The 25,457-nt window shown below is 44.3% G+C and overlaps 1 protein-coding gene across 1 annotated transcript in view; it reads right to left on the bottom strand.

Moving 5' to 3' along the window:
• Window positions 1–25,457, bottom strand: part of LOC115092429 (disintegrin and metalloproteinase domain-containing protein 9-like) — a 402,794-nt gene that overhangs the window by 250,427 nt on the left and 126,910 nt on the right. Inside the window, exon 8 of the mRNA XM_029603262.1 lies at window positions 2,604–2,663. Within this exon, the coding sequence (XP_029459122.1) occupies window positions 2,604–2,663 (60 nt within the window). The remainder of the gene's footprint in view (window positions 1–2,603; window positions 2,664–25,457) is intronic.

The raw sequence follows: 25,457 nt of genomic DNA, 5'->3' as shown, positions 1-25,457 counted from the left end.
TCATATATGGAACGCAGAAGATATCTGAGACCCTCCTCCATAATGTGGTATTCCATAGACAGGGCGGAGTCTGAGGATGCCTGTGTCAGATATGGTCTCAGAGACTGCAAGTTTTCAAACAGGTATGTGAGGACTAGCATCCTGCTTGTCCTGGGATAATGTTATGATAACATGGTTTACCAGTGATCACCACTAGATGGTCATATCCCAAATACTGAGCTACCAAACCACACACACACAGTGCTTTAGGATTTCTTCCAAAATTGTTACTAACTCTAGCTTCCCAAATGGCAAAGCAGTATTTCAATTGTTTTACTTTATGAACTCTGGGCAAGTGATACAGGGAGAAATGTATTCTTACTTGATAATTTCTTTTCCTTGAATCCAGCCAGATCAGTCTAGATAAGTGGTTCCCAACCCTGACCTGGGGACCCCCCAAGCCAGTCGGGTTTTCAGGATTTCCACAATGAATATGCATAAGAGAAAATTTGAATGCACTGCCTCCATAACATGCAAATGTTCTCTCATGCATATTCATTGTGGATATCCTGAAAATCCGACTGGCTGGGGAGTCCACAGGACAGGGTTGAGAACCACTGGTCTAGATGCATGGGTCTACACTCTCCAACCAGTCTAACAAATAATCAATTATTACTCATTTCTTATCCTCATTTATACCAGAGATTACTATGAAAGTAATGATAACACTAGTCTCCTGAATTGAAGCAGACTCAGCACACAAAGAACAACCAATCGGGCACAAAGTGATCCTAAAGATCTATACAGATTATACATTTTGGATTACAATAACTTGCTCTGATAATCCATTCTGAATATCTGAAATCAAAGCATAAGCATCTCTAGCAGCTCTTGGGATGGTGCAGGACTGGTCTGGCTAGATTAAATGAAAGGAAATTACCAGGTAAAAATACATTTTTCTTTCTTCTTCATCCAGCTAGACTAGACCAGATCCATGGGAAGTATCCATGCTATCCCTCTTCCAGGTGGGACACTGCAAGTCCTGCTCTCATGACACCCAAGCCAAAGGCCTTGGAGATTCAATTAATAATGCTTCACAAATGAATGCAGAGAGACCCAAGTAACCACTCTGAAAATTTCCATTACAGAGACCAGAGCTCTGCTCACGATGAAGCTTGAGCTCTGGTACAATGTGCCCTCATCCTCTCGAGCAAGTTTAATCCTTTGGCTATATTTTTATTTTATTTATTTACGTGTAGCCTATTACCTTTTTGATCCAATGTGCTATAGATGCTTTGGATACTGCCTCACCCGTTCTGAGACCACTGAAAATCTGCAGCAGGCTCAACTCATGTCATGTTATGCTTGGCTCTCTAACTCCGGTGTTCTTGCAGTGGTAGCCAGTCACCACCGCCGCGTTCCTCCTGGCTCTCTCCATTCCATGTGGCAAGCAGGACGCCGCCGACCAGTGCCCCGATTCTGGGTCTCTCTAGGCGTGTGTGCACGCGCACGCTATCTGCCCTTCATTTAAAGGGCCTTTGGCGGGAACTCCAGGTGCGTCCCCGGCTGATGACATCATTGACCTGGAGTATTTAACCTTCACCTCTAGCCACCACTAACCGACTTGGCAACGAGTTCCATGGTTCCTAATGGTGCCATATTCTCTCCATGGACCGGATTGTTCCTGTCATCGGACCTCTGCGCTTCTCCTTCCGGGTTCCTCTCACAGCATCTCCCACTCTGCGGGCTCTGGCTCAGCACAACCTTACTGGACTCTCTCTTGGCGCTTCCCGCTCCTCGGGGCCGGGCTCACTGCAACCTTACCCAGACTCCTTCTCGGCACCTCCTGCGGATCCTGGCTTAGTGCACGCTAACTGGACTCTCTCTCACAGTGCTTCCTGCTTTGCGGGCCCTGGTTCAGCGCAACCCTACCCGGACTCTCTCTCAGTGCTTCCTGCTCCTCAGGGCCAGTCTCAGTGCCATTCTACCTGTGAGCTCCAACCACAGTACCCGCAGCTCCTGGGAATCCCCACGGTACTCCTCCTTGAGGACTTCTGCTTCTGTGCCTTCTCTCTTCAGGAGTAGGCTCAGCCCAGCACACCTCCAGACTGAGTCGGTGCACCGCTCCTCTGCGTATCCCTCTATGCTACCACTACAGAGGCCCCTGTCATCAGCTTGCTGTACCCTGGGCTGTACTCAGGAGCTGCTTTCCTACAGGCACCTGCTTCAGCAAGTTCCCCTTCTAGCCTTAACCAGCGGACTACAGGTGGTGCCTATTCATCTGCATCTCATTATCTCAAGGCTACTCCCACATGGTCCTGTGCTACACTCGTCAGAGCTACAGTGGCCTTGCACTCCCGCGCCTCCTGGAGGGCTCCTGTCTCGAAATGTGCCTAAGCTCTCTGACACTCTGCAAGCACTTGCCTACCCTTTCCAGGACCAGCAACAAAGGGGCGCTCCTAAGTCCTACTGGCCCTGGCACCCAAGGGCTCAACCTGCAGGGAACCAGGGTCGGCACAAGTGAAGTCCGAGCTTGCCTCCCGACGGTGGGGACCTGTGGGGCCCAACTCCCTTCTCAAAGGGTCCACAATTCCTAACAGAAACAAAATTATGTCAAAACTTACCATAGCTTGATCCATAACCAAATACAGCATCACCATTTTGTCACGGTCTCTATACAAAGCCTTGTAAAAAAAAGAAAACAAAAACAAACAATTAGTGGGACATAATTCTATGTTTTGTTTAGAGAGGGTAGTTTTCAAATGGATTTAGTTGCATAAATCTTGGTTTATGCATGTAAATCAGCTTTTGAAAATTATCTGGGATATTGTTGGGGGGAAAAGTATTCACATAACTCAATTACAAGTGTACTTTTCCCTGCATTTGTGGTAGGCCTTCCAGGGGCAGGAAAAGTATTTACATAGTACCCTGACTGAAGGCAAGATTTCCAAAAGGAAATGGACATAATAATATCAATAATTCTGAAAAGCAAATGATTTACCAGTGATCACCACTAGATAGTCATATCCCAAATACTGAGCTACCAAACCACACACACTTAGGGGGTAATTTTCAAAGGAGTTACTCATGTAAATGTGACATACTATCGTAGCAATTTTCAAAAGCTATTTACTCGAGTAAAGTGCACTTACTTGAGTAAATCCTATGGACAATTCAATGGCATATATTGTAGCAATTTTGAAAAGCCCACTTACTTGAGTAAAGTGTATTTACTCGAGCAAAAACCAGTTTTGCTCGAGTAAATGCTTTTGAAAATCTACCACACAGTGCTTTAGGAATTCTTCCAAAATTGTTAGTAACTCTAGCTTCCCAAATGGCAAAGCAGTATTTCAATTGTTTTACTTTATGAACTCTGGGCAAGTGATACAGGGAGAAATGTATTCTTACTTGATAATTTCTTTTCCTTGAATCCAGCCAAATCAGTCTAGATCAGTGGTTCCCAACCCTGACCTGGGGATCCCCCAAGCCAGTCGGGTTTTCAGGATTTCCACAATGAATATGCATAAGAGAACATTTGCATGCACTGCCTCCATAACATGCAAATGTTCTCTCATGCATATTCATTGTGGATATCCTGAAAACCCGACTGGCTGGGGAGTCCACAGGACAGGGTTGAGAACCACTGGTCTAGATGCATGGGTCTACACTCTCCAACCAGTCTAACAAATAATCAATTATTACTCATTTCTTATCCTCATTTATACCAGAGATTACTATGAAAGTAATGATAACACTAGTCTCCTGAATTGAAGCAGACTCAGCACACAAAGAACAACCAATCGGGCACAAAGTGATCCTAAAGATCTATACAGATTATACATTTTGGATTACAATAACTTGCTCTGATAATCCATTCTGAATATCTGAAATCAAAGCATAAGCACCTCTAGCAGCTCTTCGGATGGTGCAGGACTGGTCTAGCTGGATTAAATGAAAGGAAATTACCAGGTAAAAATACATTTTTCTTTCTTCTTCATCCAGCTAGACTAGACCAGATCCATGGGAAGTATCCATGCTATCCCTCTTCCAGGTGGGACACTGCAAGTCCTGCTCTCATGACACCCAAGCCAAAGGCCATCTCTTCTCTGCCTTGGAGATTCAATTAATAATGCTTCACAAATGAATGCAGAGAGACCCAAGTAACCACTCTGAAAATTTCCATTGCAGAGACCAGAGCTCTGCTCACGATGAAGCTTGAGCTCTGGTACAATGTGCCCTCATCCTCTCGAGCAAGTTTAATCCTTTGGCTATATTTTTATTTTATTTATTTACGTGTAGCCTATTACCTTTTTGATCCAATGTGCTATAGATGCTTTGGATACTGCCTCACCCGTTCTGAGACCACTGAAAATCACACAGAGATGAGATCCAACATCCGGAACAATTGGTCACCTTCAGATATTCTAAGAACTCTGCGCACATCAATACAATGAAGCTGTAACCCTTTGCATAAAATTATCTCTTGAAGGAGGGGAGAATTACCTCTTGATTAAGGTGAAATTGTGACATTATTTTTGGTAAAAAAAAAAAACAGAACCATATGGATACATACCGCCCCCTTTGAGAATTTCAAGAAAGGTTCTGTATTTGACAAAGCCTGCAATTCTTAAATCTGTCTTGCTGAACAAATGGATACCAAAATCGTTACTTTTAGGATTAGGTCCCTAGTTGAAATCTTCTTGAGTGGCTCAAACAGAAGGCCTTGAAGGGAATTCAACACCAATTTTAAATCCTAGAAGAATTATTTCCCTCCTGGGAAGGCAAATATATTTGACACCCCCTGTTTAGAAATCATGACATGTCCAGGTGAGACATTAGAGGCGTACCCATCAGTTGACTTCTATATGAGGCAATTGCCACCACTTGTACCCTCAACATGTTCAGTGCCAGACCCTTTTCCAATCCCAGTTGTAGATTAACCAATTCAAAACTTTCCTTGCTTTCAGATCTCTTTCTGTACACCATGCTTCAAACACTCTCCAGATTCTCATGCATACCAGAAATGTCAAAACTTTTCTTGCCCAACACAGAGTGGCCCTACTCCATCAGATTAGCCCTTCTTGGTTAAATGCGCCCTTTCAAGGGCCTGCCTCTGACCATTGCCTGGACCTTGGATACGACTAACTGCTGCCTGCCTCTGACTATTGCCTGGACCCAGGACACATCTGACTGCTGTCTGCCTATGACCCAGCTTACTACAGACATCACCTGCTATCAGCAGAGACCCCATCTAAGCACTGCTGGCCCTGGCATCTAAAGGCTCAACCCAAGGAGAACTTCACCTGGGTCTGCCTGCTGACGGTGGGAACCTGCAGGGCTCCTCCTTGCAGGTAAAGCCAATCCTGCCTCAAACCACTAATACAACAGGTTGCTGAGACCATGGACTTGGCAGACTTGACTTCACTGCAGGCCATCCCCAGCATAGCCTGCAGACTGCAAGATCAGCAAAGGACCTTGGAACACTTGGCTGCTCTCATGTACCGACTCTCCACTCGCCTGAATGCACTGACAACTCCCGTGGTGCCACCCTTACCCGCACCAGTACTGCTTCCTTCTACAACATCCAGTTAGCCAGTTCCCCAGCTGCAAGCTCCACTCCAGTATGCCAGAAACTCCATGGTGTCAGGAATTTTTGAATACGTGCCATATGCAATTCCAATTGCAGGTTCCACTATTCCCCAATGACTAGGCTAAAACCATGTATATCCTATTTTTGCTTGATGGAAATGCACTGACATGGTCGTCTCCCCTCTACAAGTAAGGGGACCCCCTTTTACTAGACCTACAACAGTTCATGGAGCAGTTCCATATGGTCTTCAACAAGCCAAGTCATGCACCAGCGATGGCCTCCAATCTGCTCCACGTCCGCCAAGGATCCCCAACACTCACTGAATATGTGGTAGAATTTCGGACACTAGGATTAGAGATGAACTAGTGTGAGGACACTCTAGTCACCATATTCTTGGAAGACCTCTCCAGGATAATTAAGGACAAGCTCACTGTCCAGGATCTTTCCATCTTGTTATAAGCTCTCATTGCCCTAAGTGGCAAAATAGATTGCCGTTTGCAGCATAGGGTTTGAGAGACCGCTCCTGCACAAAGGAATGTCTTGTTGACTCCACGATTCCAACATATGCTTTCACCCCCAGCTACCATATCCTCAATCTCTTCGCCTCCAGAAGAACTAATGCAGTTGGGGTACTGGTGCTTGACACCAGTAGAAAGGCTCCATGACAGTCAGCAGGACCTCGTCTTGCACTGTGCTGCTTGAGGCCATCTTTTGGCTCAGTGTTCCCAGAGGTCAGGAAACCTCGATGTCTAGGGTCCTTTGGGGAATTGACCCAAGGCCTTACCATTCCAGCTCCCCATCAACTTCTACTAGTCACATTGGAATTGGGCTCCACTCATTTCTCCACCCAGGCTTTTGTGAATTCCGGTTCTGAAGGAATCTTCATCTTAAAGGACTTGTCGATCAATTCCAGATTCTCACAAACCAGATGACTTCACCTTTGGGAATCTCTTCAGTCTACGGAGACCCAGTGCCAGGTCAGGTCATCATGTCCTTGCACATCGACCTTCTGCATGTGGAAAAAATCAGCCTTCTTGTGATCTCCAGAGCCATCCATCCTAGCCTAGGCCTGCCGAAGCTCCAGCCGCACTAACCATATTTCGACCACATGGTCTACCTTACAACTTCCTGATGGGGCCACAGATATATGGAGTTCTGCTTGGTGCCAGTAGAACCCCCTCATACACTAACTGTGGCATTTTTACTCCCAGGACTTCCCCCTCAGTATGCGGATTACAAGGATATCTTCTCATAAAAATGTGCTGAAGTTTTATCTCTTCATCGCGTATACGACTGTGGCACTGGACTCATTCCAGAGATCACGCCTCCACATGAACAGGTTTACCAACTATCTCTCCCTGAAACCCAGGGCATGTCCTTCTTCATTCAGGAGAATCTAGAGTGAGGATTTATCCACCCTTCCTCTTCTCCGGCTAGGGCTGGATTCTTCTTCATTGCGAAGAAAGACAGATCATTTATGCCTCACATAGACTATTTCAGGGATTAAATCTAGTATTCTCAGACATTGGCACATATTGTCATCTATTCCAGGTTTTATGGATAAACCAGTGTTTGCAATTTAAAAAATGTCAGAATTTAAAAGAGAAATTAAGATACCGTCCTTTAAAAAGGACGGATGAGGATTTAACTGGACAAATTAAGTGTGGAACCTGCTCGGTATGTTGCCATGTGATTGAATGCACGGAATTTTGTCATCCATCATTGAAGACACCTTATCGTCTATCGGGGTTATTTTCTTGTAACTCTAGAGGAGTGGTATACTTAATTGTGTGCCCTTGTAATTTAATCTATATTGGTCAAACTACTAGGACGATTCGGGTTCGCATCATTGAGCACAGGAGTAGAATTAATGCTCAAGTGGAAAATGCCCCACTTGTTAATCATTGATCGGAACAAAAACATTCTGTGAGTGATTTGAAATTTTTGGTGATTAAAGGTTTACATGCCCCTAATGGGGGTGATATATCGGCAAAATTACAGAGGTTAGAACAGCGTTTGATCTTCCAATGGAAAACGATGAGCCCTTATGGTTTGAATGGACCTATTGAATGGCAAGCATTTTATAAATAGTTTTTGGTAATTAATTGGATAATTAAATGTTTGGAGCCTTTATAATGCTTAGGAAGGTATAGCGTTCCGTCACCACGTTGGAACATGTGATTGACATTACGTTGCATATGCGCCAGTTCGACGTACATGAGTAGTAAAGATGGTGGTGGTTTGGGGTACTTCTAAGACAAGGTAACTTGTTAAAAATAATTCTTTATGTGGCTTGTTGTGCTTGCTGTCTTGTAGGGATGTATGTGTTGACATACTCGGTATATGAATTATGAATTAAAATGAGTTCCGGGAATCGTAGTAATGTTGAAATTGAGGAAAATACTTTTGTATAAGCGCCAGTGAAGATTGAGGGTATGTATCTATCTAGAGTGGTGGAAGTATTGGATATATGGGTAGATAGTGTATGTGGAGGGTTGAAGGATATTTATGTTTTTATTCCAGAAGTGAATATTGGTAATCTACATTGGAAGAGTTGATTATTGTATAAGTGGAACATAAGTCCCTGAGGCAGCCCCATGAGGGGAGAAACAAAGATCTTTTGTCGGACACACTTCAATTGGAATGAACATTGATTATGGCGAATATGAAATAATAATCATGAAGTAATAATAAATGAAGCTGCTGTAATTTAGTAATATACCAAGTTTTGTATTTTGAAAAAATTAACTGTTACTAAGTTATTTTCGCAATCACGATGTATTGGAAATGTTTTTAATATGATTTTAGGTGTGTGTGAATGTGTTTGAGTGGGTACAGTGAGTATTTTATCTGCCTAGATAGAATTAATAAAGTTTTTTGTATATGAATTTCAAAAAAGTGGAATACTCCTTGTGTTTACTATGTTCACAGACTACCACAGCATGAATGCCATCACTATGAAAGACCATTATCCATTACCTCTAACAACAGAACTCATCAACCGCCTACAGTGCCAAGATATTCACAAAGTTGGATCTCAGGGGTGCTTACAACCTCATTCGCATCAAGTCCAGCAATGAATGAAAAATGGCATTTAACACTCGTGATGGACATGAGTCCATGACCCCTGGGCTTTGTAGTGCCCTGGCAGTTTTCCATAAAATGCTAAATGAGATCTTTCATGACCTTCTGTACACCTGTGTGGTCATATACTTGGATGACATATTGATTTTTTTCAAGACCTAAGTTCCCACCGAAGAGACATTTGTATCATCCTGCAATGCCTGTGAGAGAATAATCTCTACGCCAAACTGAAAAAATGTCTCTTTAAACAAGAGGAACTCCCCTTCCTTGGGTACATAGTCTTATGAGATGGCTTCCAGATGGACTCTAACAAGCTAAAAGCTATTATGGACTGGCCTTGCCCAGTGGGCCTCCAGGGTTTTCTAATTATTACCATCAGTTTATTCCAAAGTACTCCTCCATGGCAGCCCACAAGCTGCCAACACCAAAGATTGGTGCCAACACCAAAAATTGGCTGCCTGAGGCTATCAATACATTCCAACAGTTAAAGAAAGTCTTTGTTGACAAGCCTTACCTATGTTACCTGGATTCTACATGACCCATAATCTTAGAGGTGGATGCCTTTACCCTGGAGGTAGGGGCTGTCCTTAGCCAGCACACTCCAGAAGGGTTTCTCCTTCCACGTTCCTTCTTTTCTAAGAAGTTCTCCCCAGCTAAATGCAATTACAGCACTGGAGATTGAGAGCTCCTGGCCATCAAACTAGTGCTTGAGGAATGGTGCCACCTGCTCAAAGGAGCTCAACATCCTGTTACAATATACACAGACCAAAAGAACCTTAAACATCTATATCAAGCTCAAAAACTTAAAGAAAGGCAGGCCCATTGGTCTTTGTTCTTTGCCCTCTTCAACTTTGAACTAAGATTCACCCAGCAATCAATAACCAATGGGCAGATGCCCTCTCTGGCTCCTTCCAGACTGAGGATGTTCTAGAACCTCCCAGGCACATAATCGATCCTGCCAAGATATTTCTGGCCACTACGGAATCCATTCCTCCAGAGAAGATGGTCATATCTTCCAGATTGCATAAGAAAGTATTGAGATGGGCCCATGACTCCCGTGTCACAGGTCACTCTGGATGGGTATGAACCCTTGAATATCTTCAATGACATTACTGGTGGCCCCAGATGAAGTAAGATATCAAGGCTTCTTGTACACAGCAAAAAGTACTTCCTAGCCAACCCTGAGGGCTGTTACATTGTCAGCCCCCAGGGAACCCTGAACCCACTTGTCCACAGACTTTATCATGGACCTCCCTGTTTCTAATGATGCCACCGTAATATGGATGGTGATTGATCATTTCTCCAAGAAGGCACACTTTGTCCCATTACCAGGACTTTCTTCTGCCCTGGAACTGGCACGCCTCTTCACCTTCCACATTTTTCACGTATATGGACTACTTAAGCACATACCTTCAGACAGAGGAGTGTAGTTCACTGCATGGTACTGGCATTCTCTCTGCAAAACGTTTGGTATCACACTCGACTACTCAATGAACTACTTCCCGCAAGGCAAGGGGTAAGCAGAATGAACCAACCATATCCTCGAAACCTTCCTCTGTTCATATGTTAACAAATGCCAGGACAACTGGGCCACTCTTTTATCTTCGGCCGAGTTCTCTCATAATAACCACATCAACCCAACCATGGGCTCCTTGATCTTTCAGTTGAATTATGGGAATAGCCTTCCTCTGCAATTTTCTGTGACACTGCCATCACTGGTGGCTCAGTTCTCCACCCAGGAATTGCAAGAACTATGGGACCGGACCCTTACTTTTCAATATATTTATAAATGATCTGGAAAGAAATACAAGTGAGATAATCAAATTTGCAGATGATACAAAATTGTTCAGAGTAGTTAAATTATAAGCAGATTGTGATAAATTGCAGGAAGACGTTGTGAGACTGGAAAATTGGGCTTCAAAATGGCAGATGAAATTTAATGTGGATAAGTGCGAGGTGCTGCATATAGGGAAAAATAACCCATGCTATAGTTACACAATGTTAGGTTCCATATTAGGTGCTACAACCCAAGAAAGAGATCTAGGCGTCATAGTGGATAGCACATTGAAATCGTTGGTTCAGTGTGCTGCGGCAGTCAAAAAAGCAAACAGAATGTTGGAAATTATTAGAAAGAGAATGGTGAATAAAATGGAAAATGTCATAATGCCTCTGTAACGCTCCATGGTGAGACCGCACCTTGAATATTGTGTACAATTCTGGTTGCCATAACTCAAAAAAGATATAATTGCGATGGAGAAGGTACAGAGAAGGGTTACCAAAATGATAAGGGGAATGGAACAGCTCCCCTATGAGGAAAGACTAAAGAGGTTAGGACTTTTCAGCTTGGAGAAGAGACGGCTGAGGGGGGATATGATAGAGGTGTTTAAAATCATGAGAGGTCTAGAATGGGTATATGTGAATCGGTTATTTACTCTTTCGGATAATAGAAAGACTAGGGGGCACTCCATGAAGTTAGCATGTGGCACATTTAAAACTAATCGGAGAAAGTTCTTTTTCACTCAACACACAATTAAACTCTGGAATTTGTTGCCAGAGGATGTGGTTAGTGCAGTTAGTGTAGCTGTGTTTAAAAAAGGATTGGATAAATTCTTGGAGGAGAAGTCCATTACCTGCTATTAATTAAGTTGACTAGAAAATAGCCACTGCTATTACCAGTAACAGTAACATGGATTAGACTTAGTTTTCGGGTACTTGCCAGGTTCTTATGGCCTGGATTGGCCACTGTTGGAAACAGGATGCTGGGCTTGATGGACCCTTGGTCTGACCCAGTATGGCATGTTCTTATGTTCTTATTAGCTGACTGAGAAAGCTGCTGCCAGAGCCAAGAGAATGGCAGATACCCATAGAAGGCCATCTCCCCAATTCAAGAAAAGGGAGAGGGTCTGGCTCAGTACCCGAAACTTATGTCTGCAACTTCCATCAATGCGCTTGGCACCATGCATTATTGTGCCTTTCTCCATACTGCGGCAAGTGGGCCCATCATATATCAGCTAAGGCTACCACCCACATTAAAAATCCATAACATGTTCAACATTTCATTGCTTAAGCCACTGGTGCTTTCATGGCCCTCTCGGTTGCCAACTGAACCCCATAATGTCTAGAAAGTACAAGAAGTCCTGGACTCCTGCTGGAAGGGAAACGGGTTGAGTAAATAATTTCTTGGAACTCTTGAGAGCCATCCTCCAAAACCTTGGACACCAATCTCTTCAAAAAGAGTTTCCAAAGAAACCCAGAGCCTCAGGGAGGGATCTTAAGAGGGTCTGCGGGTTACCCCCACTGTTGCATTTACCACCCATGGGACAGCCCTGCGAGCATTTCACTCACCCTGGATGCCAGTCTGTTCCCAGTGTGGCCTTGTTCTGCTAACCTCCAATGCCATGCTGCTCTGCTCTCTACGGCAGGAGATGCTGCCAAGTCCAGACGTTGTTAATCTGCCTCTGTGGCCAGGAGGCCATCCAGCACCGCTGTTGCAGTCTCTCTTATGTGGCTGGAAGCCACCACCAACGTCCTTCTTTGAAGCAGGGGGCCGCTGATGCTGTCTTCTTGGCCTGAACACTGCTGACTTCATCTCCTGCATCCGACGTCTCTAGGCGTTCGAGCGCGCCTTTCTTCACAATTTAAAGGGCCCGCAGTGGGAAAAGCCTCCATTGCCCTTTCTGATGATGTCATCCAGGTAGCCCTATAAAAGGGCTCTGCAGTTTTCACTCCATGCCTTCTCAAGGATTTTCATGGTCGTCCATGTTGTCCTTGTCCTTAAAGGTCTTCCATGGTCATATTTCTGTTTAGATGGTCTTCATATTCTTTCTTGGATGTTCCTGGCCTTTATATTTCCTGTTCCATGCTCCTGGTCTCTCATCGGCTCCTCATCCAAGTCTTCTGAGTCTCCGCCTTGTCCAAATCTTCTGTGTCTTTGCTTGTTCCTGATGTTCCTTCTGAATCTTCAATCAAGTTCCTGATGTTCCAGTCACTGTTCTGGGTCCCATCTTCCTGGTCGTCTCTTGTCCTTCCTCCAGGCATTCCAGCAATAGGGATGTGAATCGGGCTTCGGACGATTGAAAATATCGTCGATATTTTCAAAATCGTCAGAAATCGGGGGCACCCCCGAAACGATAGGAAAACCCCACGATATTGATCGTGGGGGTTCTCTTATCATTTTGGGGCAGGGCGGGAAAAATGGCACACAAAAATAACCCCTAAACCCTCCCCGACCCTTTAAAACGAATCCCTTTGCTTCCCCCACCCTCCCGACCCCCCCAAAAACATTTTACAGGTACCTGGTGGTCCAGTGGGGGTCCCGGGCCGTCAGCTGCCACTAATCAAAATGGCACCGATGGCCCTTTGCCCTTACCATGTGACAGGGTATCCGTGCCATTGGCCGGCCCCTGTCACATGGTAGGAGCACTGGATAGCCCGTGCCATTTTTAAAGATGGCACCGGCCATCCAGTGCTCCCTCCATGTGACATGGTAAGGGCAAAGGGCCATCAGTGCCAATATTGACTGGGTAAATGTAACATCAGGACTTGCTAGAGACATAAAGCTCCTGGATGTAATAAATGACTACTTCATGGAGCAATTGGTTCAGGAACCAACAAGAGAGGGATCTATTTTAGATTTAATTCTTAGTGGAATGCAGGACTTGGTGAAAGAGGTAAAGGTGGTGGGGCCACTTGGCAACAGTGATCATAACATGATCAAATTTAAACTAATAACTGGAAGGGGGACAATAAGTAAATCTGCAGCTCTAACACTAAACTTTCAAAAGGGAAACTTTGATAAAATGAGGAAAATAATTAGAAAAAAACTGAAAGGTGCAGCTGCAAAGGTTAAAAGTGTTCAACAGGCATGGACATTGTTTAAAAATACAATCCTAGAGGTGCAGTCCATATATATTCCACGCATTAAGAAAGGTGGAAGGAAGGCAAAATGATTACCATCATGGTTAAAAAGTGAGGTGAAAGAGGCTATTTTAGACAAAAAAGCATCCTTCAAAAATTGGAAGAAGGATTCTTCTGAAGAAAATAGGATAAAACATAAGCATTGTCAAGTTAAGTGTAAAACATTGATAAGTAGGCAAAGAGAGAATTTGAAATGAAATTGTCCTTAGAGGCAAAATCTCAGAATAAAAACTTTTAAAAATATATCTGAAGCAAAAAACCTGTGAGGGAGTCAGTTGGACCATTAGATGACCGAGGGGTTAAAGGGGCTCTTAGGGAAGATAAGGCCATTGCAGAAAGACTAAATGAATTCTTTGCTTCCGTGTTTACTAATGAGGATGTTGGAGAGATACCAGTTCTGGAGATGGTTTTCAGGGGTGATGAATCAGATGAACTGAACAAAATTACTGTGAAACTGGAAGATGTAGTAGGCCAGATTGACAAACTAAAGAGTAGCAAATCACCTGGACCAGATGGTATGCATCCTAGGGTACTGAAGGAACTAAAAAATGAAATTTCTGATCTGTTAAAATTTGTAACCTATGATTAAAATCATGCATTGTACCTGAAGACTGGAGGGTGGCCAATGTAACCCCAATATTTAAAAAAGGCTCCAGGGGTGATCAGGGTAACTATAAACCAGTGAGCCTGACTTCAGTGCCGGGAAAAATAGTGGAAATTATTCTCAAGGTCAAAATTGTAAAGCATATAGAAAGACATTGATAAAACAGGCTATGAGAGAATTTGAAAAGAAGTTGGCCGTAAAGGCAAAAACTCACAGTAAAAATTTTTAAATATATCTGAAGCAGAAAGCCTGTGAGGTAGTCAGTTGGACCGTTAGATGATCGAGGGGTTAAAGGGGCACTTAGAGAAGATAAGGCCATCACGGAAAGATTAAATGATTTCTTTGCTTCGGTGTTTACTGAAAAGGATGTTGAGGAGGTACCCGTACTGGATAAGGTTTTCATGGATAATGACAACAAAAATAGGGGCCAGCTAGTTTCCAATTGAATCTCACAAAACTAACTAACTGTGAACATAGCCACAAATCAAATCTGGATTAATCTAAAAAACCAGCTTTATTAGAAATTCATCTCTTTAAAACATTTTTTTATTTTTAAATTTTATATTATGATTTTTAATTTTTTAATTTTTAATTTTTTATTTCTTTAGAGACAGAAACCTCAGCACTGGTAAAACAGGTTAATTAACCAAGTTTTCTTTGGAAACCAGTATTTTCAATCACGGGTTTCTATTTGTCTCTCTTTATTTTGTTTAAAATTCTTTTCATATGAAAAGTATTTTAATTTATTATTTTAATTTTCTAATGCAGTGTGTCTTGAGTGACTGCCATATTGTGTTACTTTAATGGTAGAACAGTTTTGCATATGATTTTCACTGCTAAGGAGATAATGGATTTTCACTAGTGCGGCAATATATAATTCTGTGCCGCTAACCAACTCCTTATCAATTTCTTAGCGGCAAGAGGTTTAAAGCCGCTAACCTACACACTGCATTATAAGAATTTATCCAGAAATAATTTGTTGGTTTGAAGCCCATCAAAAAAAGAACAAGACTTTCTTAAGTTCTTTGTCCTAGAAATAATAGCACTTATCTTTTTGGACTCGTGGCCATTTCTTTTTTATGCCTAAAAACGAGTCTGTGCCGGAAGTCCCCGCCAACGCTAGCGTTTCGCTTAACGCTTCTTCAGGGCGAGTTCTGTGAAATGTAAAATATAATGTCAATATTTCATCAGCATATTTTCAAGCTGTCTTTACAAAATGTTATACTCACGGGACTGTCTGTGAACAAACGCTTACGGGCTCCTTACTGCCGATTAACATGGCCGTACAGATTTTATAGTACTCTCAAGTTTTGAATTGTGAACAATAAAATTCAACGTTTTCGACGTGCTAAATGTATCAACGTGACTACGCTTTCAGTTCTTGAACTGCATTGACAGCTTCAGCGTATAGGGGTAGATTTTAAAAGAAGCGCGATCAGCCTACTTTTGCTTGCGCATCAGACTCAAGCAAAAGTACGCTGGATTTTAGTAGATACGCGCGGAGCCGCGCGTATCCACTAAAATCCTGGATCGGCGCGCGCAAGGCTATCGATTTTGTATAGCCTGCGCGCGCCGAGCCGCGCTGCCTCCCCCCGTTCCCTCCAAGGCCGCTCCGAAATCGGAGCGGCCTCGGAGGGAACTTTCCTTTGCCCTCCCCTCACCTTACCCTCCCTTCCCCTACCTAACCCACCCACCCGGCCCTGTCTACACCCCCCCCCTTACCTTTGTCGGGGGATTTACGCCTCCTGGAGGGAGACGTAAATCCCCGCGCGCCAGCGGGCCTGCTGCGCGCCGGGCCGCGACCTGGGGCGGGTACGGAGGGCGCGGCCACGCCCCCGGACCGCCCCGGGCCGTAGCCACGCCCCCGTCCCCGCCCCCAAAACGCTGCCGACACGCCCCCAAAACGCCGCGACGACCGGGCCCGCCCCCGACACGCCCCCGACACGCCCCCCTCCGAAACCCCGGGACGTACGCGAGTCCCGGGGTCTGCGCGCGCCGGTAGGCCTATGTAAAATAGGCTTACCGGCGCGCAGGGCCCTGCTCGCGTAAATCCGCCCGGTTTTGGGCGGATTTACGCGAGCAGGGCTCTGAAAATCCGCCCCATAATGCGTTCTGACGTCATAATTTAAAGGAAGAATCACTTAAATTTTAAACTGCTCTTAAGTTTTTGTTAAATGTATTCAATTGTAACATATTGTTAAGCGATTTTTATGTTCTATCTGATTAAGGTATTCCATTCTATTTTGCTGTTTAATCCCGTTGGTTCTTCTGAACCCAACTTAAAGATCCATTCTTGTTCTCTTATATATAATGTTTTTTCTCTATTTCCTCCTCTTACATCTGCAGTAATATGATCAATTGCGAACCAACGAAGATCCTGAATGCCGTGATTTTCTAATAAACAGTGCTCTACTATAGGTGCTGTTATTCTTTTGTTCCTCAAGCAACTTTTATGCTCACTTATGCGAGTGCTTAAATTTCTGCTTGTTTGTCCAACATATATCTTCTTGCACGGACATACAATTATATAAATGATAAAGTTTGTCTGACAAGTGGTAAAATGGTGTAACTTATAAATATATCCAGTCAAGGCACATCTATACTCCTTCAATTCTAAGGTCTGACTGCAAATTTTGCAATGTCCACATTTGAAATGACCTTTCAAAACAGTACCTTCCAACGTCATAGAGCTAACAGTTTTGTCTTTCAATGTAGAGGGACACAGGATTTCTTTAAGATTTCTCCCTCTTGAAAAGGCTGCTCTGAATTCAAGATTTTCTAATCCTGGAATTAATTGAATGAGGTGCCAATGTTTTCGCATATTTTGAATGATTTTCTTGGACATCGGTGAATATTTGGTTACACATGTTATCATATTGGTATCTTCCTCTTTGGCAATAGGGATTAATAGGGCTTCTCTATCATAAAACAAAGCTCTCTTGAATCCAGTGGTAATGCTTTTTTTTGGATACCCTCTTGTCTTCAGATCTTTATATAATTGTGTTGCTTGGATTTTATAAACAGCTGTTTCTGAACAGTTCCGCCTGTATCTCAAAAACTGTGAGAACGGTAAACTGGTTTTTAAAGGTACAGGATGAGCACTTCGATAGTGTAGCTCCGCTGAAAATAATAGTAATTTTTTAGGAAACAGCAACAAAAACACAAAAAAAGGAAAACAGGGATGGAAGGATCAAAAAAATCCCACCACGAATGTTTGGACGAGATCCAGGGGAACAGCCAAAGGAAAGAGGAAGTGATCATCAATTTGTCAGATGATTCACTCATTCAAGATGAAACCGACATTCTTAGTCTAGGTCTTTCATTCGCTCCCACCGAAAGACACAACCCCTTTCAGTTTCGGATAGATCTGCAACGTTTTATCAGAAAATTAATATTAAAAAATTATTTTCAAAATGATTCTTTCATAAACGATGCAAGTATCATCAGTAATCCGTCAGTGTGGGTCCCACCATGTCCTATCAATCCTCTGATAGATTCTTTTCACAAATTAGTCCTCAAAGAAATTAAAACATTGGAAGATAAAAATGAAAAATATGTGGACAATTTGGATCATCATTCTCGCTCCATTCTTAAAAAGTTGTCAAACAATTCCACCCACATCATAAAACCGGCTGATAAAGGCGGTTCGATTGTCATTATGAACAAGGAAGATTACATTAAAGAGATCTACCGTCAGATTGAAGATCCCACTATTTACCGTAAGCTATCCAAGAATCCAACTGAAGAATTGCAAAAGTTGATCAAGAAATATACAGACCATGCCAAAGAAATGGGGTTTTTAACAATGAAAGAATATAATTTCTTAAACCCCAAACATCCGAAAGTTCCTACAATATGGGGTAGATTTTAAAAGAAGCGCGATCAGCCTACTTTTGCTTGCGCATCAGACTCAAGCAAAAGTACGCTGGATTTTAGTAGATACGCGCGGAGCCGCGCGTATCCACTAAAATCCTGGATCGGCGCGCGCAAGGCTATCGATTTTGTATAGCCTGCGCGCGCCGAGCCGCGCTGCCTCCCCCCGTTCCCTCCAAGGCCGCTCCGAAATCGGAGCGGCCTCGGAGGGAACTTTCCTTTGCCCTCCCCTCACCTTACCCTCCCTTCCCCTACCTAACCCACCCCCCCCGCCCCGTCTACACCCCCCCCCTTACCTTTGTCGGGGGATTTACGCCTCCCGGAGGGAGACGTAAATCCCCGCGCGCCAGCGGGCCTGCTGCGCGCCGGGCCGCGACCTGGGGGCGGGTACGGAGGGTGCGGCCACGCCCCCGGGCCGTAGCCACGCCCCCGTACCCGCCCCCAAAACGCTGCCGACACGCCCCCGGAACGCCGCGACGACCGGGCCCGCCCCCCGACACGCCCCCCTCTGAGAACCCCGGGACTTACGCGAGTCCCGGGGCTCTGCGCGCGCCGGGAGGCCTATGTAAAATAGGCTTCCCGGCGCGCAGGGCCCTGCTCGCGTAAATCCGCCCGGTTTTGGGCGGATTTACGCGAGCAGGGCTCTGAAAATCCGCCCCTATATGTCCTTCCAAAAGTGCACAAAACATTGGAAAATCCTCCTGGACGACCGATCATTTCTTCAAATGACTCATTATTGGAGCCTTTGTCCAGATTTGTCGATTGTTTTCTTAAGGATATAGTCCCTTTAATTCCATCATATATTAAAGACACTGGTCATTTTCTCAGAATTCTTGAAGAAGTTGAAGAAGAGATTGCTGATAAATGGCTAGTTACTTTAGATATTAAATCTCTTTATACTTCAATACCACAAGACGAAGCTTTGAGAGTTATTAAAATCTATCTGGACAAAAGGAACCGGCCACACAGGATTCCCAGTGAGTTTCTTGTAACGCTTGCCACTATTGCGCTAACCAAAAACTTTTTCATCTTTCAACAGAAATATTACGAACAGATATCTGGGACTGCAATGGGAGCAACAATGGCTCCTTCATTGGCCAATCTTTTTATGGCTGAATTTGAACATGAGTGGATAGAACATTCACCATTTTTCAAAAAAAGTTTTCTATATAGAAGATATATAGATGACATCTTCATTTTGTGGAATGGAAATGAAAATGAATTGAAATCTTTTTTCAAATGGTTAAACACCTGTGATGATAAAATTCAGTTTATCTTAACTTACCATTACAGTAAAATATCCTTTTTGGATGTTCAGTTAGAAAAAACTCAAAACGGCTCTCTAATGACAAGTGTTTACAAGAAAAGCACCGATAGAAATACGATGCTACACTATCGAAGTGCTCATCCTGTACCTTTAAAAACCAGTTTACCGTTCTCACAGTTTTTGAGATACAGGCGGAACTGTTCAGAAACAGCTGTTTATAAAATCCAAGCAACACAATTATATAAAGATCTGAAGACAAGAGGGTATCCAAAAAAAAGCATTACCACTGGATTCAAGAGAGCTTTGTTTTATTTATTTATTTATTTAACATTTTTCTATACCGACCTTCATGGTTAAATACCATATCAGGACGGTTTACATCGAACAGGGGTAAAATAACTAGATAAAGGAAGAAAAAACAAAGTTACATTACAACGAGGACTGTGAACTTGGAAGCTTAGGAAGCTAGAAGAGAAATATAAAGTTAAGTTAAAGGGAGAGAAACAAATTCCGGACTAGAGGTAGTCCAGACTAGAGATAGTCCACATGTTAGAGTCGGTATCCATGCTGTCAAGGTATTCATGATATCAAGGTTTTATGATATTCATGATATCAAGGTTTTATGATAGAGAAGCGCTATTAACCCCTATTGCCAAAGAGGAAGATACCAATATGATAACATGTGTAACCAAATATTCACCGATGTCCAAGAAAATCATTCAAAATATGCGAAAACATTGGCACCTCATTCAATTAATTCCAGGATTAGAAAATCTTGAATTCAGAGCAGCCTTTTCAAGAGGGAGAAATCTTAAAGAAATCCTGTGTCCCTCTACATTGAAAGACAAAACTGTTAGCTCTATGACGTTGGAAGGTACTGTTTTGAAAGGTCATTTCAAATGTGGACATTGCAAAATTTGCAGTCAGACCTTGGAATTGAAGGAGTATAGATGTGCCTTGACTGGATATATTTATAAGTTACACCATTTTACCACTTGTCAGACAAACTTTATCATTTATATAATTGTATGTCCGTGCAAGAAGATATATGTTGGACAAACAAGCAGAAATTTAAGCACTCGCATAAGTGAGCATAAAAGTTGCTTGAGGAACAAAAGAATAACAGCACCTATAGTAGAGCACTGTTTATTAGAAAATCACGGCATTCAGGATCTTCGTTGGTTCGCAATTGATCATATTACTGCAGATGTAAGAGGAGGAAATAGAGAAAAAACATTATATATAAGAGAACAAGAATGGATCTTTAAGTTGGGTTCAGAAGAACCAACGGGATTAAACAGCAAAATAGAATGGAATACCTTAATCAGATAGAACATAAAAATCGCTTAACAATATGTTACAATTGAATACATTTAACAAAAACTTAAGAGCAGTTTAAAATTTAAGTGATTCTTCCTTTAAATTATGACGTCAGAACGCATTATACGCTGAAGCTGTCAATGCAGTTCAAGAACTGAAAGCGTAGTCACGTTGATACGTTTAGCACGTCGAAAACGTTGAATTTTATTGGTCACAATTCAAAACTTGAGAGTACTATAAAATCTGTACGGCCATGTTAATCGGCAGTAAGGAGCCCGTAAGCGTTTGTTCACAGACAGTCCCGTGAGTATAACATTTTGTAAAGACAGCTTGAAAATATGCTGATGAAATATTGACATTATATTTTACATTTCACAGAACTCGCCCTGAAGAAGCGTTAAGCGAAACGCTAGCGTTGGCGGGGACTTCCGGCACAGACTCGTTTTTAGGCATAAAAAAGAAATGGCCACGAGTCCAAAAAGATAAGTGCTATTATTTCTAGGACAAAGAACTTAAAGTCTTGTTCTTTTTTTGATGGGCTTCAAACCAACAAATTATTTCTGGATAAATTCTTATAATGCAGTGTGTAGGTTAGCGGCTTTAAACCTCTTGCCGCTAAGAAATTGATAAGGAGTTGGTTAGCGGCACAGAATTATATATTGCCGCACTAGTGAAAATCCATTATCTCCTTAGCAGTGAAAATCATATGCAAAACTGTTCTACCATTAAAGTAACACAATATGGCAGTCACTCAAGACACACTGCATTAGAAAATTAAAATAATAAATTAAAATACTTTTCATATGAAAAGAATTTTAAACAAAATAAAGAGAGACAAATAGAAACCCGTGATTGAAAATACTGGTTTCCAAAGAAAACTTGGTTAATTAACCTGTTTTACCAGTGCTGAGGTTTCTGTCTCTAAAGAAATAAAAAATAAAAAATTAAAAAATTAAAAATCATAATATAAAATTTAAAAATAAAAAAATGTTTTAAAGAGATGAATTTCTAATAAAGCTGGTTTTTTAGATTAATCCAGATTTGATTTGTGGCTATGTTCACAGTTAGTTAGTTTTGTGAGTTTCATGGATAATGATTCAGATGGACTGAACCAAATCACGGTGAACCTAGAAGATGTGGTAGGCTTGCCCCACTAACAAGACTATATCGATGTCTTCTCGAAGGAGAAGGCTGAGCTTCTCCTGGAGCACCAACCTTTTGACTGTGCTATCAACCTGATCCTGGGTATCACGCCGCCACGAGGACGGGTGTACCCGTTATCACTCCCAGAGACGCAGGCTATGTCCACATATATCCAGGAGAACCTAGACCGAGGGTTCATTCGACCATTCAAATCCCCGGCTGGAGCTGGGTTCTTCTTTGTGGCAAAGAAGGACGGGTCCCTCCGACCCTGTATAGATTATCGAGGTCTGAACAGTATTACCTGACGTGACCGCTACCCCTTGCCCTTGATTCTGGAACTTCTGGACAGACTACAAGGAGTCAAGGTGTTCACGAAGTTCGATCTCCGTGGGGTGTATAACCTGGTGAGGATTCGGCCAGGTGACGAGTGGAAGACCGCATTCAACACAAGGGATGGCCACTACGAATACCTGGTCATGCCCTTCGGCCTCTACAACGCCCATGTGGTTTTCCAGAACCTCATGAATGAGATCCTAAGGGACATGTTAAACAAGTCGGTCATTGTCTAACTGGATGACATGCTGATATACTCAAAAGACTTGGACACGCACCACCGAGATGTCCGCAGGGTACTGCAAAAGCTTCGGGATAACCGGCTCTTCGCTAAGATGGAAAAGTGTCAATTTGAGCAAGAGTCCTTACCCTTCCTGGGATATATTGTGTCCTCCACAGGGTTCCATATGGATCCTGAGAAGGTGACGGCCATCAAGGATTGGCTTCAACCTGTGGGGATCAAGGCGCATCAACGCTTCCTTGGTTTCGCCAATTTCTACTGGCAATTTATACCACACTACTCCTCGATGGTGGCACCATTTACAGCCTTCACCAAGAAAGGGGCCGATGCCAGGAACTGGCCTGCAGCAGCGCTAATAGCGTTCCAAGAGCTGAAGATAGCTTTCCTTCAGGACACTTGTCTCCATCACCTGGACCCCCAACATCAGTTCACTGTGGAAGTTGACGCCTCCGATATGGTGGTCGGAGCCGTCCTGAGTCAAATATCCAGTAACAGCAAATCCCTGCCGGTTTCCTACTTGTCCTGGAAATTCTCTCCTGCAGAAAAAAATGATGGTATAGAAGACAAGGAATTTCTGGCCATCAAAATGGCCTTCGAGGAATGGCACCAGTGGTTGGAGGGAGCCCAGCACCCAGTGATCATGTATACAGTCCACAGGAACCTAGAATGTTTATGCTACACCCAGCGTCTCAACCCCCGACAGGCTTGGTGATCCCTCTTTTTTAGTTGCTTCAATTTCCTTCTCCGCTACAGACCAGCGGCCAAGAACGTCCGGGTGGACGCCCTTTCTCATCGGCTGAGATGGAGGACACTCCTACTCCACTGCAATACATCCTCGACCCAGCAAAGGTACTTCTCGTGGCGTCCGACTGGTTCCTATGGGAAAGACGGTAGTGCCAGTGTGCCTCCGGTGTGCCAGTGGGCGCATGACTCCATGACCGCAGGAGTAGCTAGAACCCAGGAATTGCTTTATGAGTTCTACTGGTGGCCCCAGTTTAAGAAGGACGTTCATCCCTATGTCAGCTCTTGCTCGACCTGTGCTTGACAGAAGACTCCTACCTGCCGCCCCGGGGGACTTCTTCAGCCACTGCCTATCCCCACGGAGCCATGGACCCACTTATCCACAGACTTCATTGTCGACTTGCCCTCTTCTGAAGGAAAGACGGTGATCTGGGTTACAATTGACAGGTTCTCCAAGATGGCCCACTTTGTTCCCCTCGCCAAGTTGCCCACAGCACCTGAACTTGCGAACCTGTTTACCCACCACATCTTTCACCATCGACTCCCCTGACACATCGCCTCGGATCGAGGCTCTCAATTTATGGCGAAATACTGGAGAGCACTCTGTAAAAAGTTTGGGGTCCAGCTAGACTTCACGACTGCCTTCCACCCTCAAGCTAACGGTCAAGTAGAATGCACAAAACGGACGTTAAAGACCTTCCTCCAGTCCTTCGTGGGAGACTTGCAGGATGATTGGGCGGCCCTGCTTCCGTGGGCGGAATTCTCATACAACCACCACAAACATTCCTCCACCGGCAGTTCTCCCTTCTCTATGGTATATAGGAAGAGGCTCCGGCCCCCCTTGCACTTGCCGTTGGTAGTACCATCTCCAGCCGTACAACTTACGGCCCAACAATTACAACATCTCTGGGGATCCACCCGGGAGAAACTTCGACGCACTGCGGTTATTGCCAAGAAGTATGCAGACCATCTACGACGTTCAGCCCCGTCATTTCTCCCCGGGGGTAAGGTATGGTTAAGCACCAAACACCTTCGCTTGCGGCTTCCTTCAATGCGCCTGGCCCCAAGGTACATTGGGCCATTCTCTATCGTGGAACAGATAGGGGCAGTTTCCTATCGTCTCTGCCTCCCGCCAACGCTCAGAGTGCACAACGTCTTCCATGTCTCTCTACTGAAGCCACTAGTTCTGTCCATCTTCCATAGGAAGACCCCTGTGCCGGCCGCATCGGAGGCGCAAGAGGATACGGTTTATCAAGTCAAGGAGGTACTAGATGTACGATTCCACCTCAGACGCTGGGAGTACCTTCTCTCTTGGGAAGGTTATGGCCCGGGTGAGAATTCCTGGGAGCAAGCCTCCAACATCCTGGACAAAGACCTCCTCCACCAGTTCCATGTGGATCACCCTGCTAAACCCAAACCCCCGGGAAGGGGGCATAGGAGAGGGGGCACTGTTACGGTCCCGGGCCGTGCCCTGGACCCTCCACCTACCTCGGGGCCGGGCCACAGGAACTCGTCTTCGGCCGTCCAGGCCTGCCATGACTCCCATCGCATCTCTCCCTTCACGAGGGAGATGCCACTGATCCGACGCGCTGGCCCCTCCCCCTAGGCGCGTGCACATGCACGCAGGGGCTCGAATCTTAAAGGGGCCAGTGCGGGAAATCGGGAGGATGGCCTTCAGATGATGTCAGACGCTGCAGGGTATTTTAACCCTGCAGCTTGGCCTAATCCTCGCCTTGCAATGAGGTTCCTCTGCTCTAGACTGTCTAGTTGCTGCTTTGACCTGCGTCTACAACCCCAGATTCTGTTTCCTGGCTTCTGACTCTGGCTCCTTCCACGACTCTGGCTTCAGCTTCTGTCTCTTCTGCAGGTATCCGGTTCTTCTCTTGCCTGGAGGTTTCGCCTAAGTCCCAGCGGCTCGGGCCCTCACGGGCTCCTCCAGGGGGGGGGGGGGCCGCAGGCTTCCAAGGGTGAAGTCTCTTCTTTCCTCCTGGACTTGGCCATTGCCTTGGATTACCTACTCGGGCTGCCTCTCTGGTCCTCGGTCGCAGAGGATCACACCTAAGTCCAAGAAGCCCGGGTCCCTACGGGCTTCTCCTGGGGGGACTTTGGGCTTCCAGTGGTGAAGCCTTCTCCAGAACACCTCTTCAGTGCTGCCTCCCGGCTGCGACATACACTGTGGGTCCCCACAGTGCAACACCATCAGTCTCAGCCGGACCAAGGGTCCACTCCCATAATACCTGGACTGGATGGTATACACCCCAGAGTTCTGAAGGAACTAAAAAATGAAATTTCAGACCTATTAGTAAAAATTTGTAACCTATCATTAAAATCATCCATTGTACCTGAAGACTGGAGGATAGCTAAT

Source organism: Rhinatrema bivittatum, chromosome 5 (assembly GCF_901001135.1).
Source record: "Rhinatrema bivittatum chromosome 5, aRhiBiv1.1, whole genome shotgun sequence".
Classification (NCBI taxonomy): domain Eukaryota; kingdom Metazoa; phylum Chordata; class Amphibia; order Gymnophiona; family Rhinatrematidae; genus Rhinatrema; species Rhinatrema bivittatum.
The sequence above is the reverse complement of the archived record's forward strand: the minus strand, read 5'-3'. Positions and strand labels throughout refer to the sequence as shown.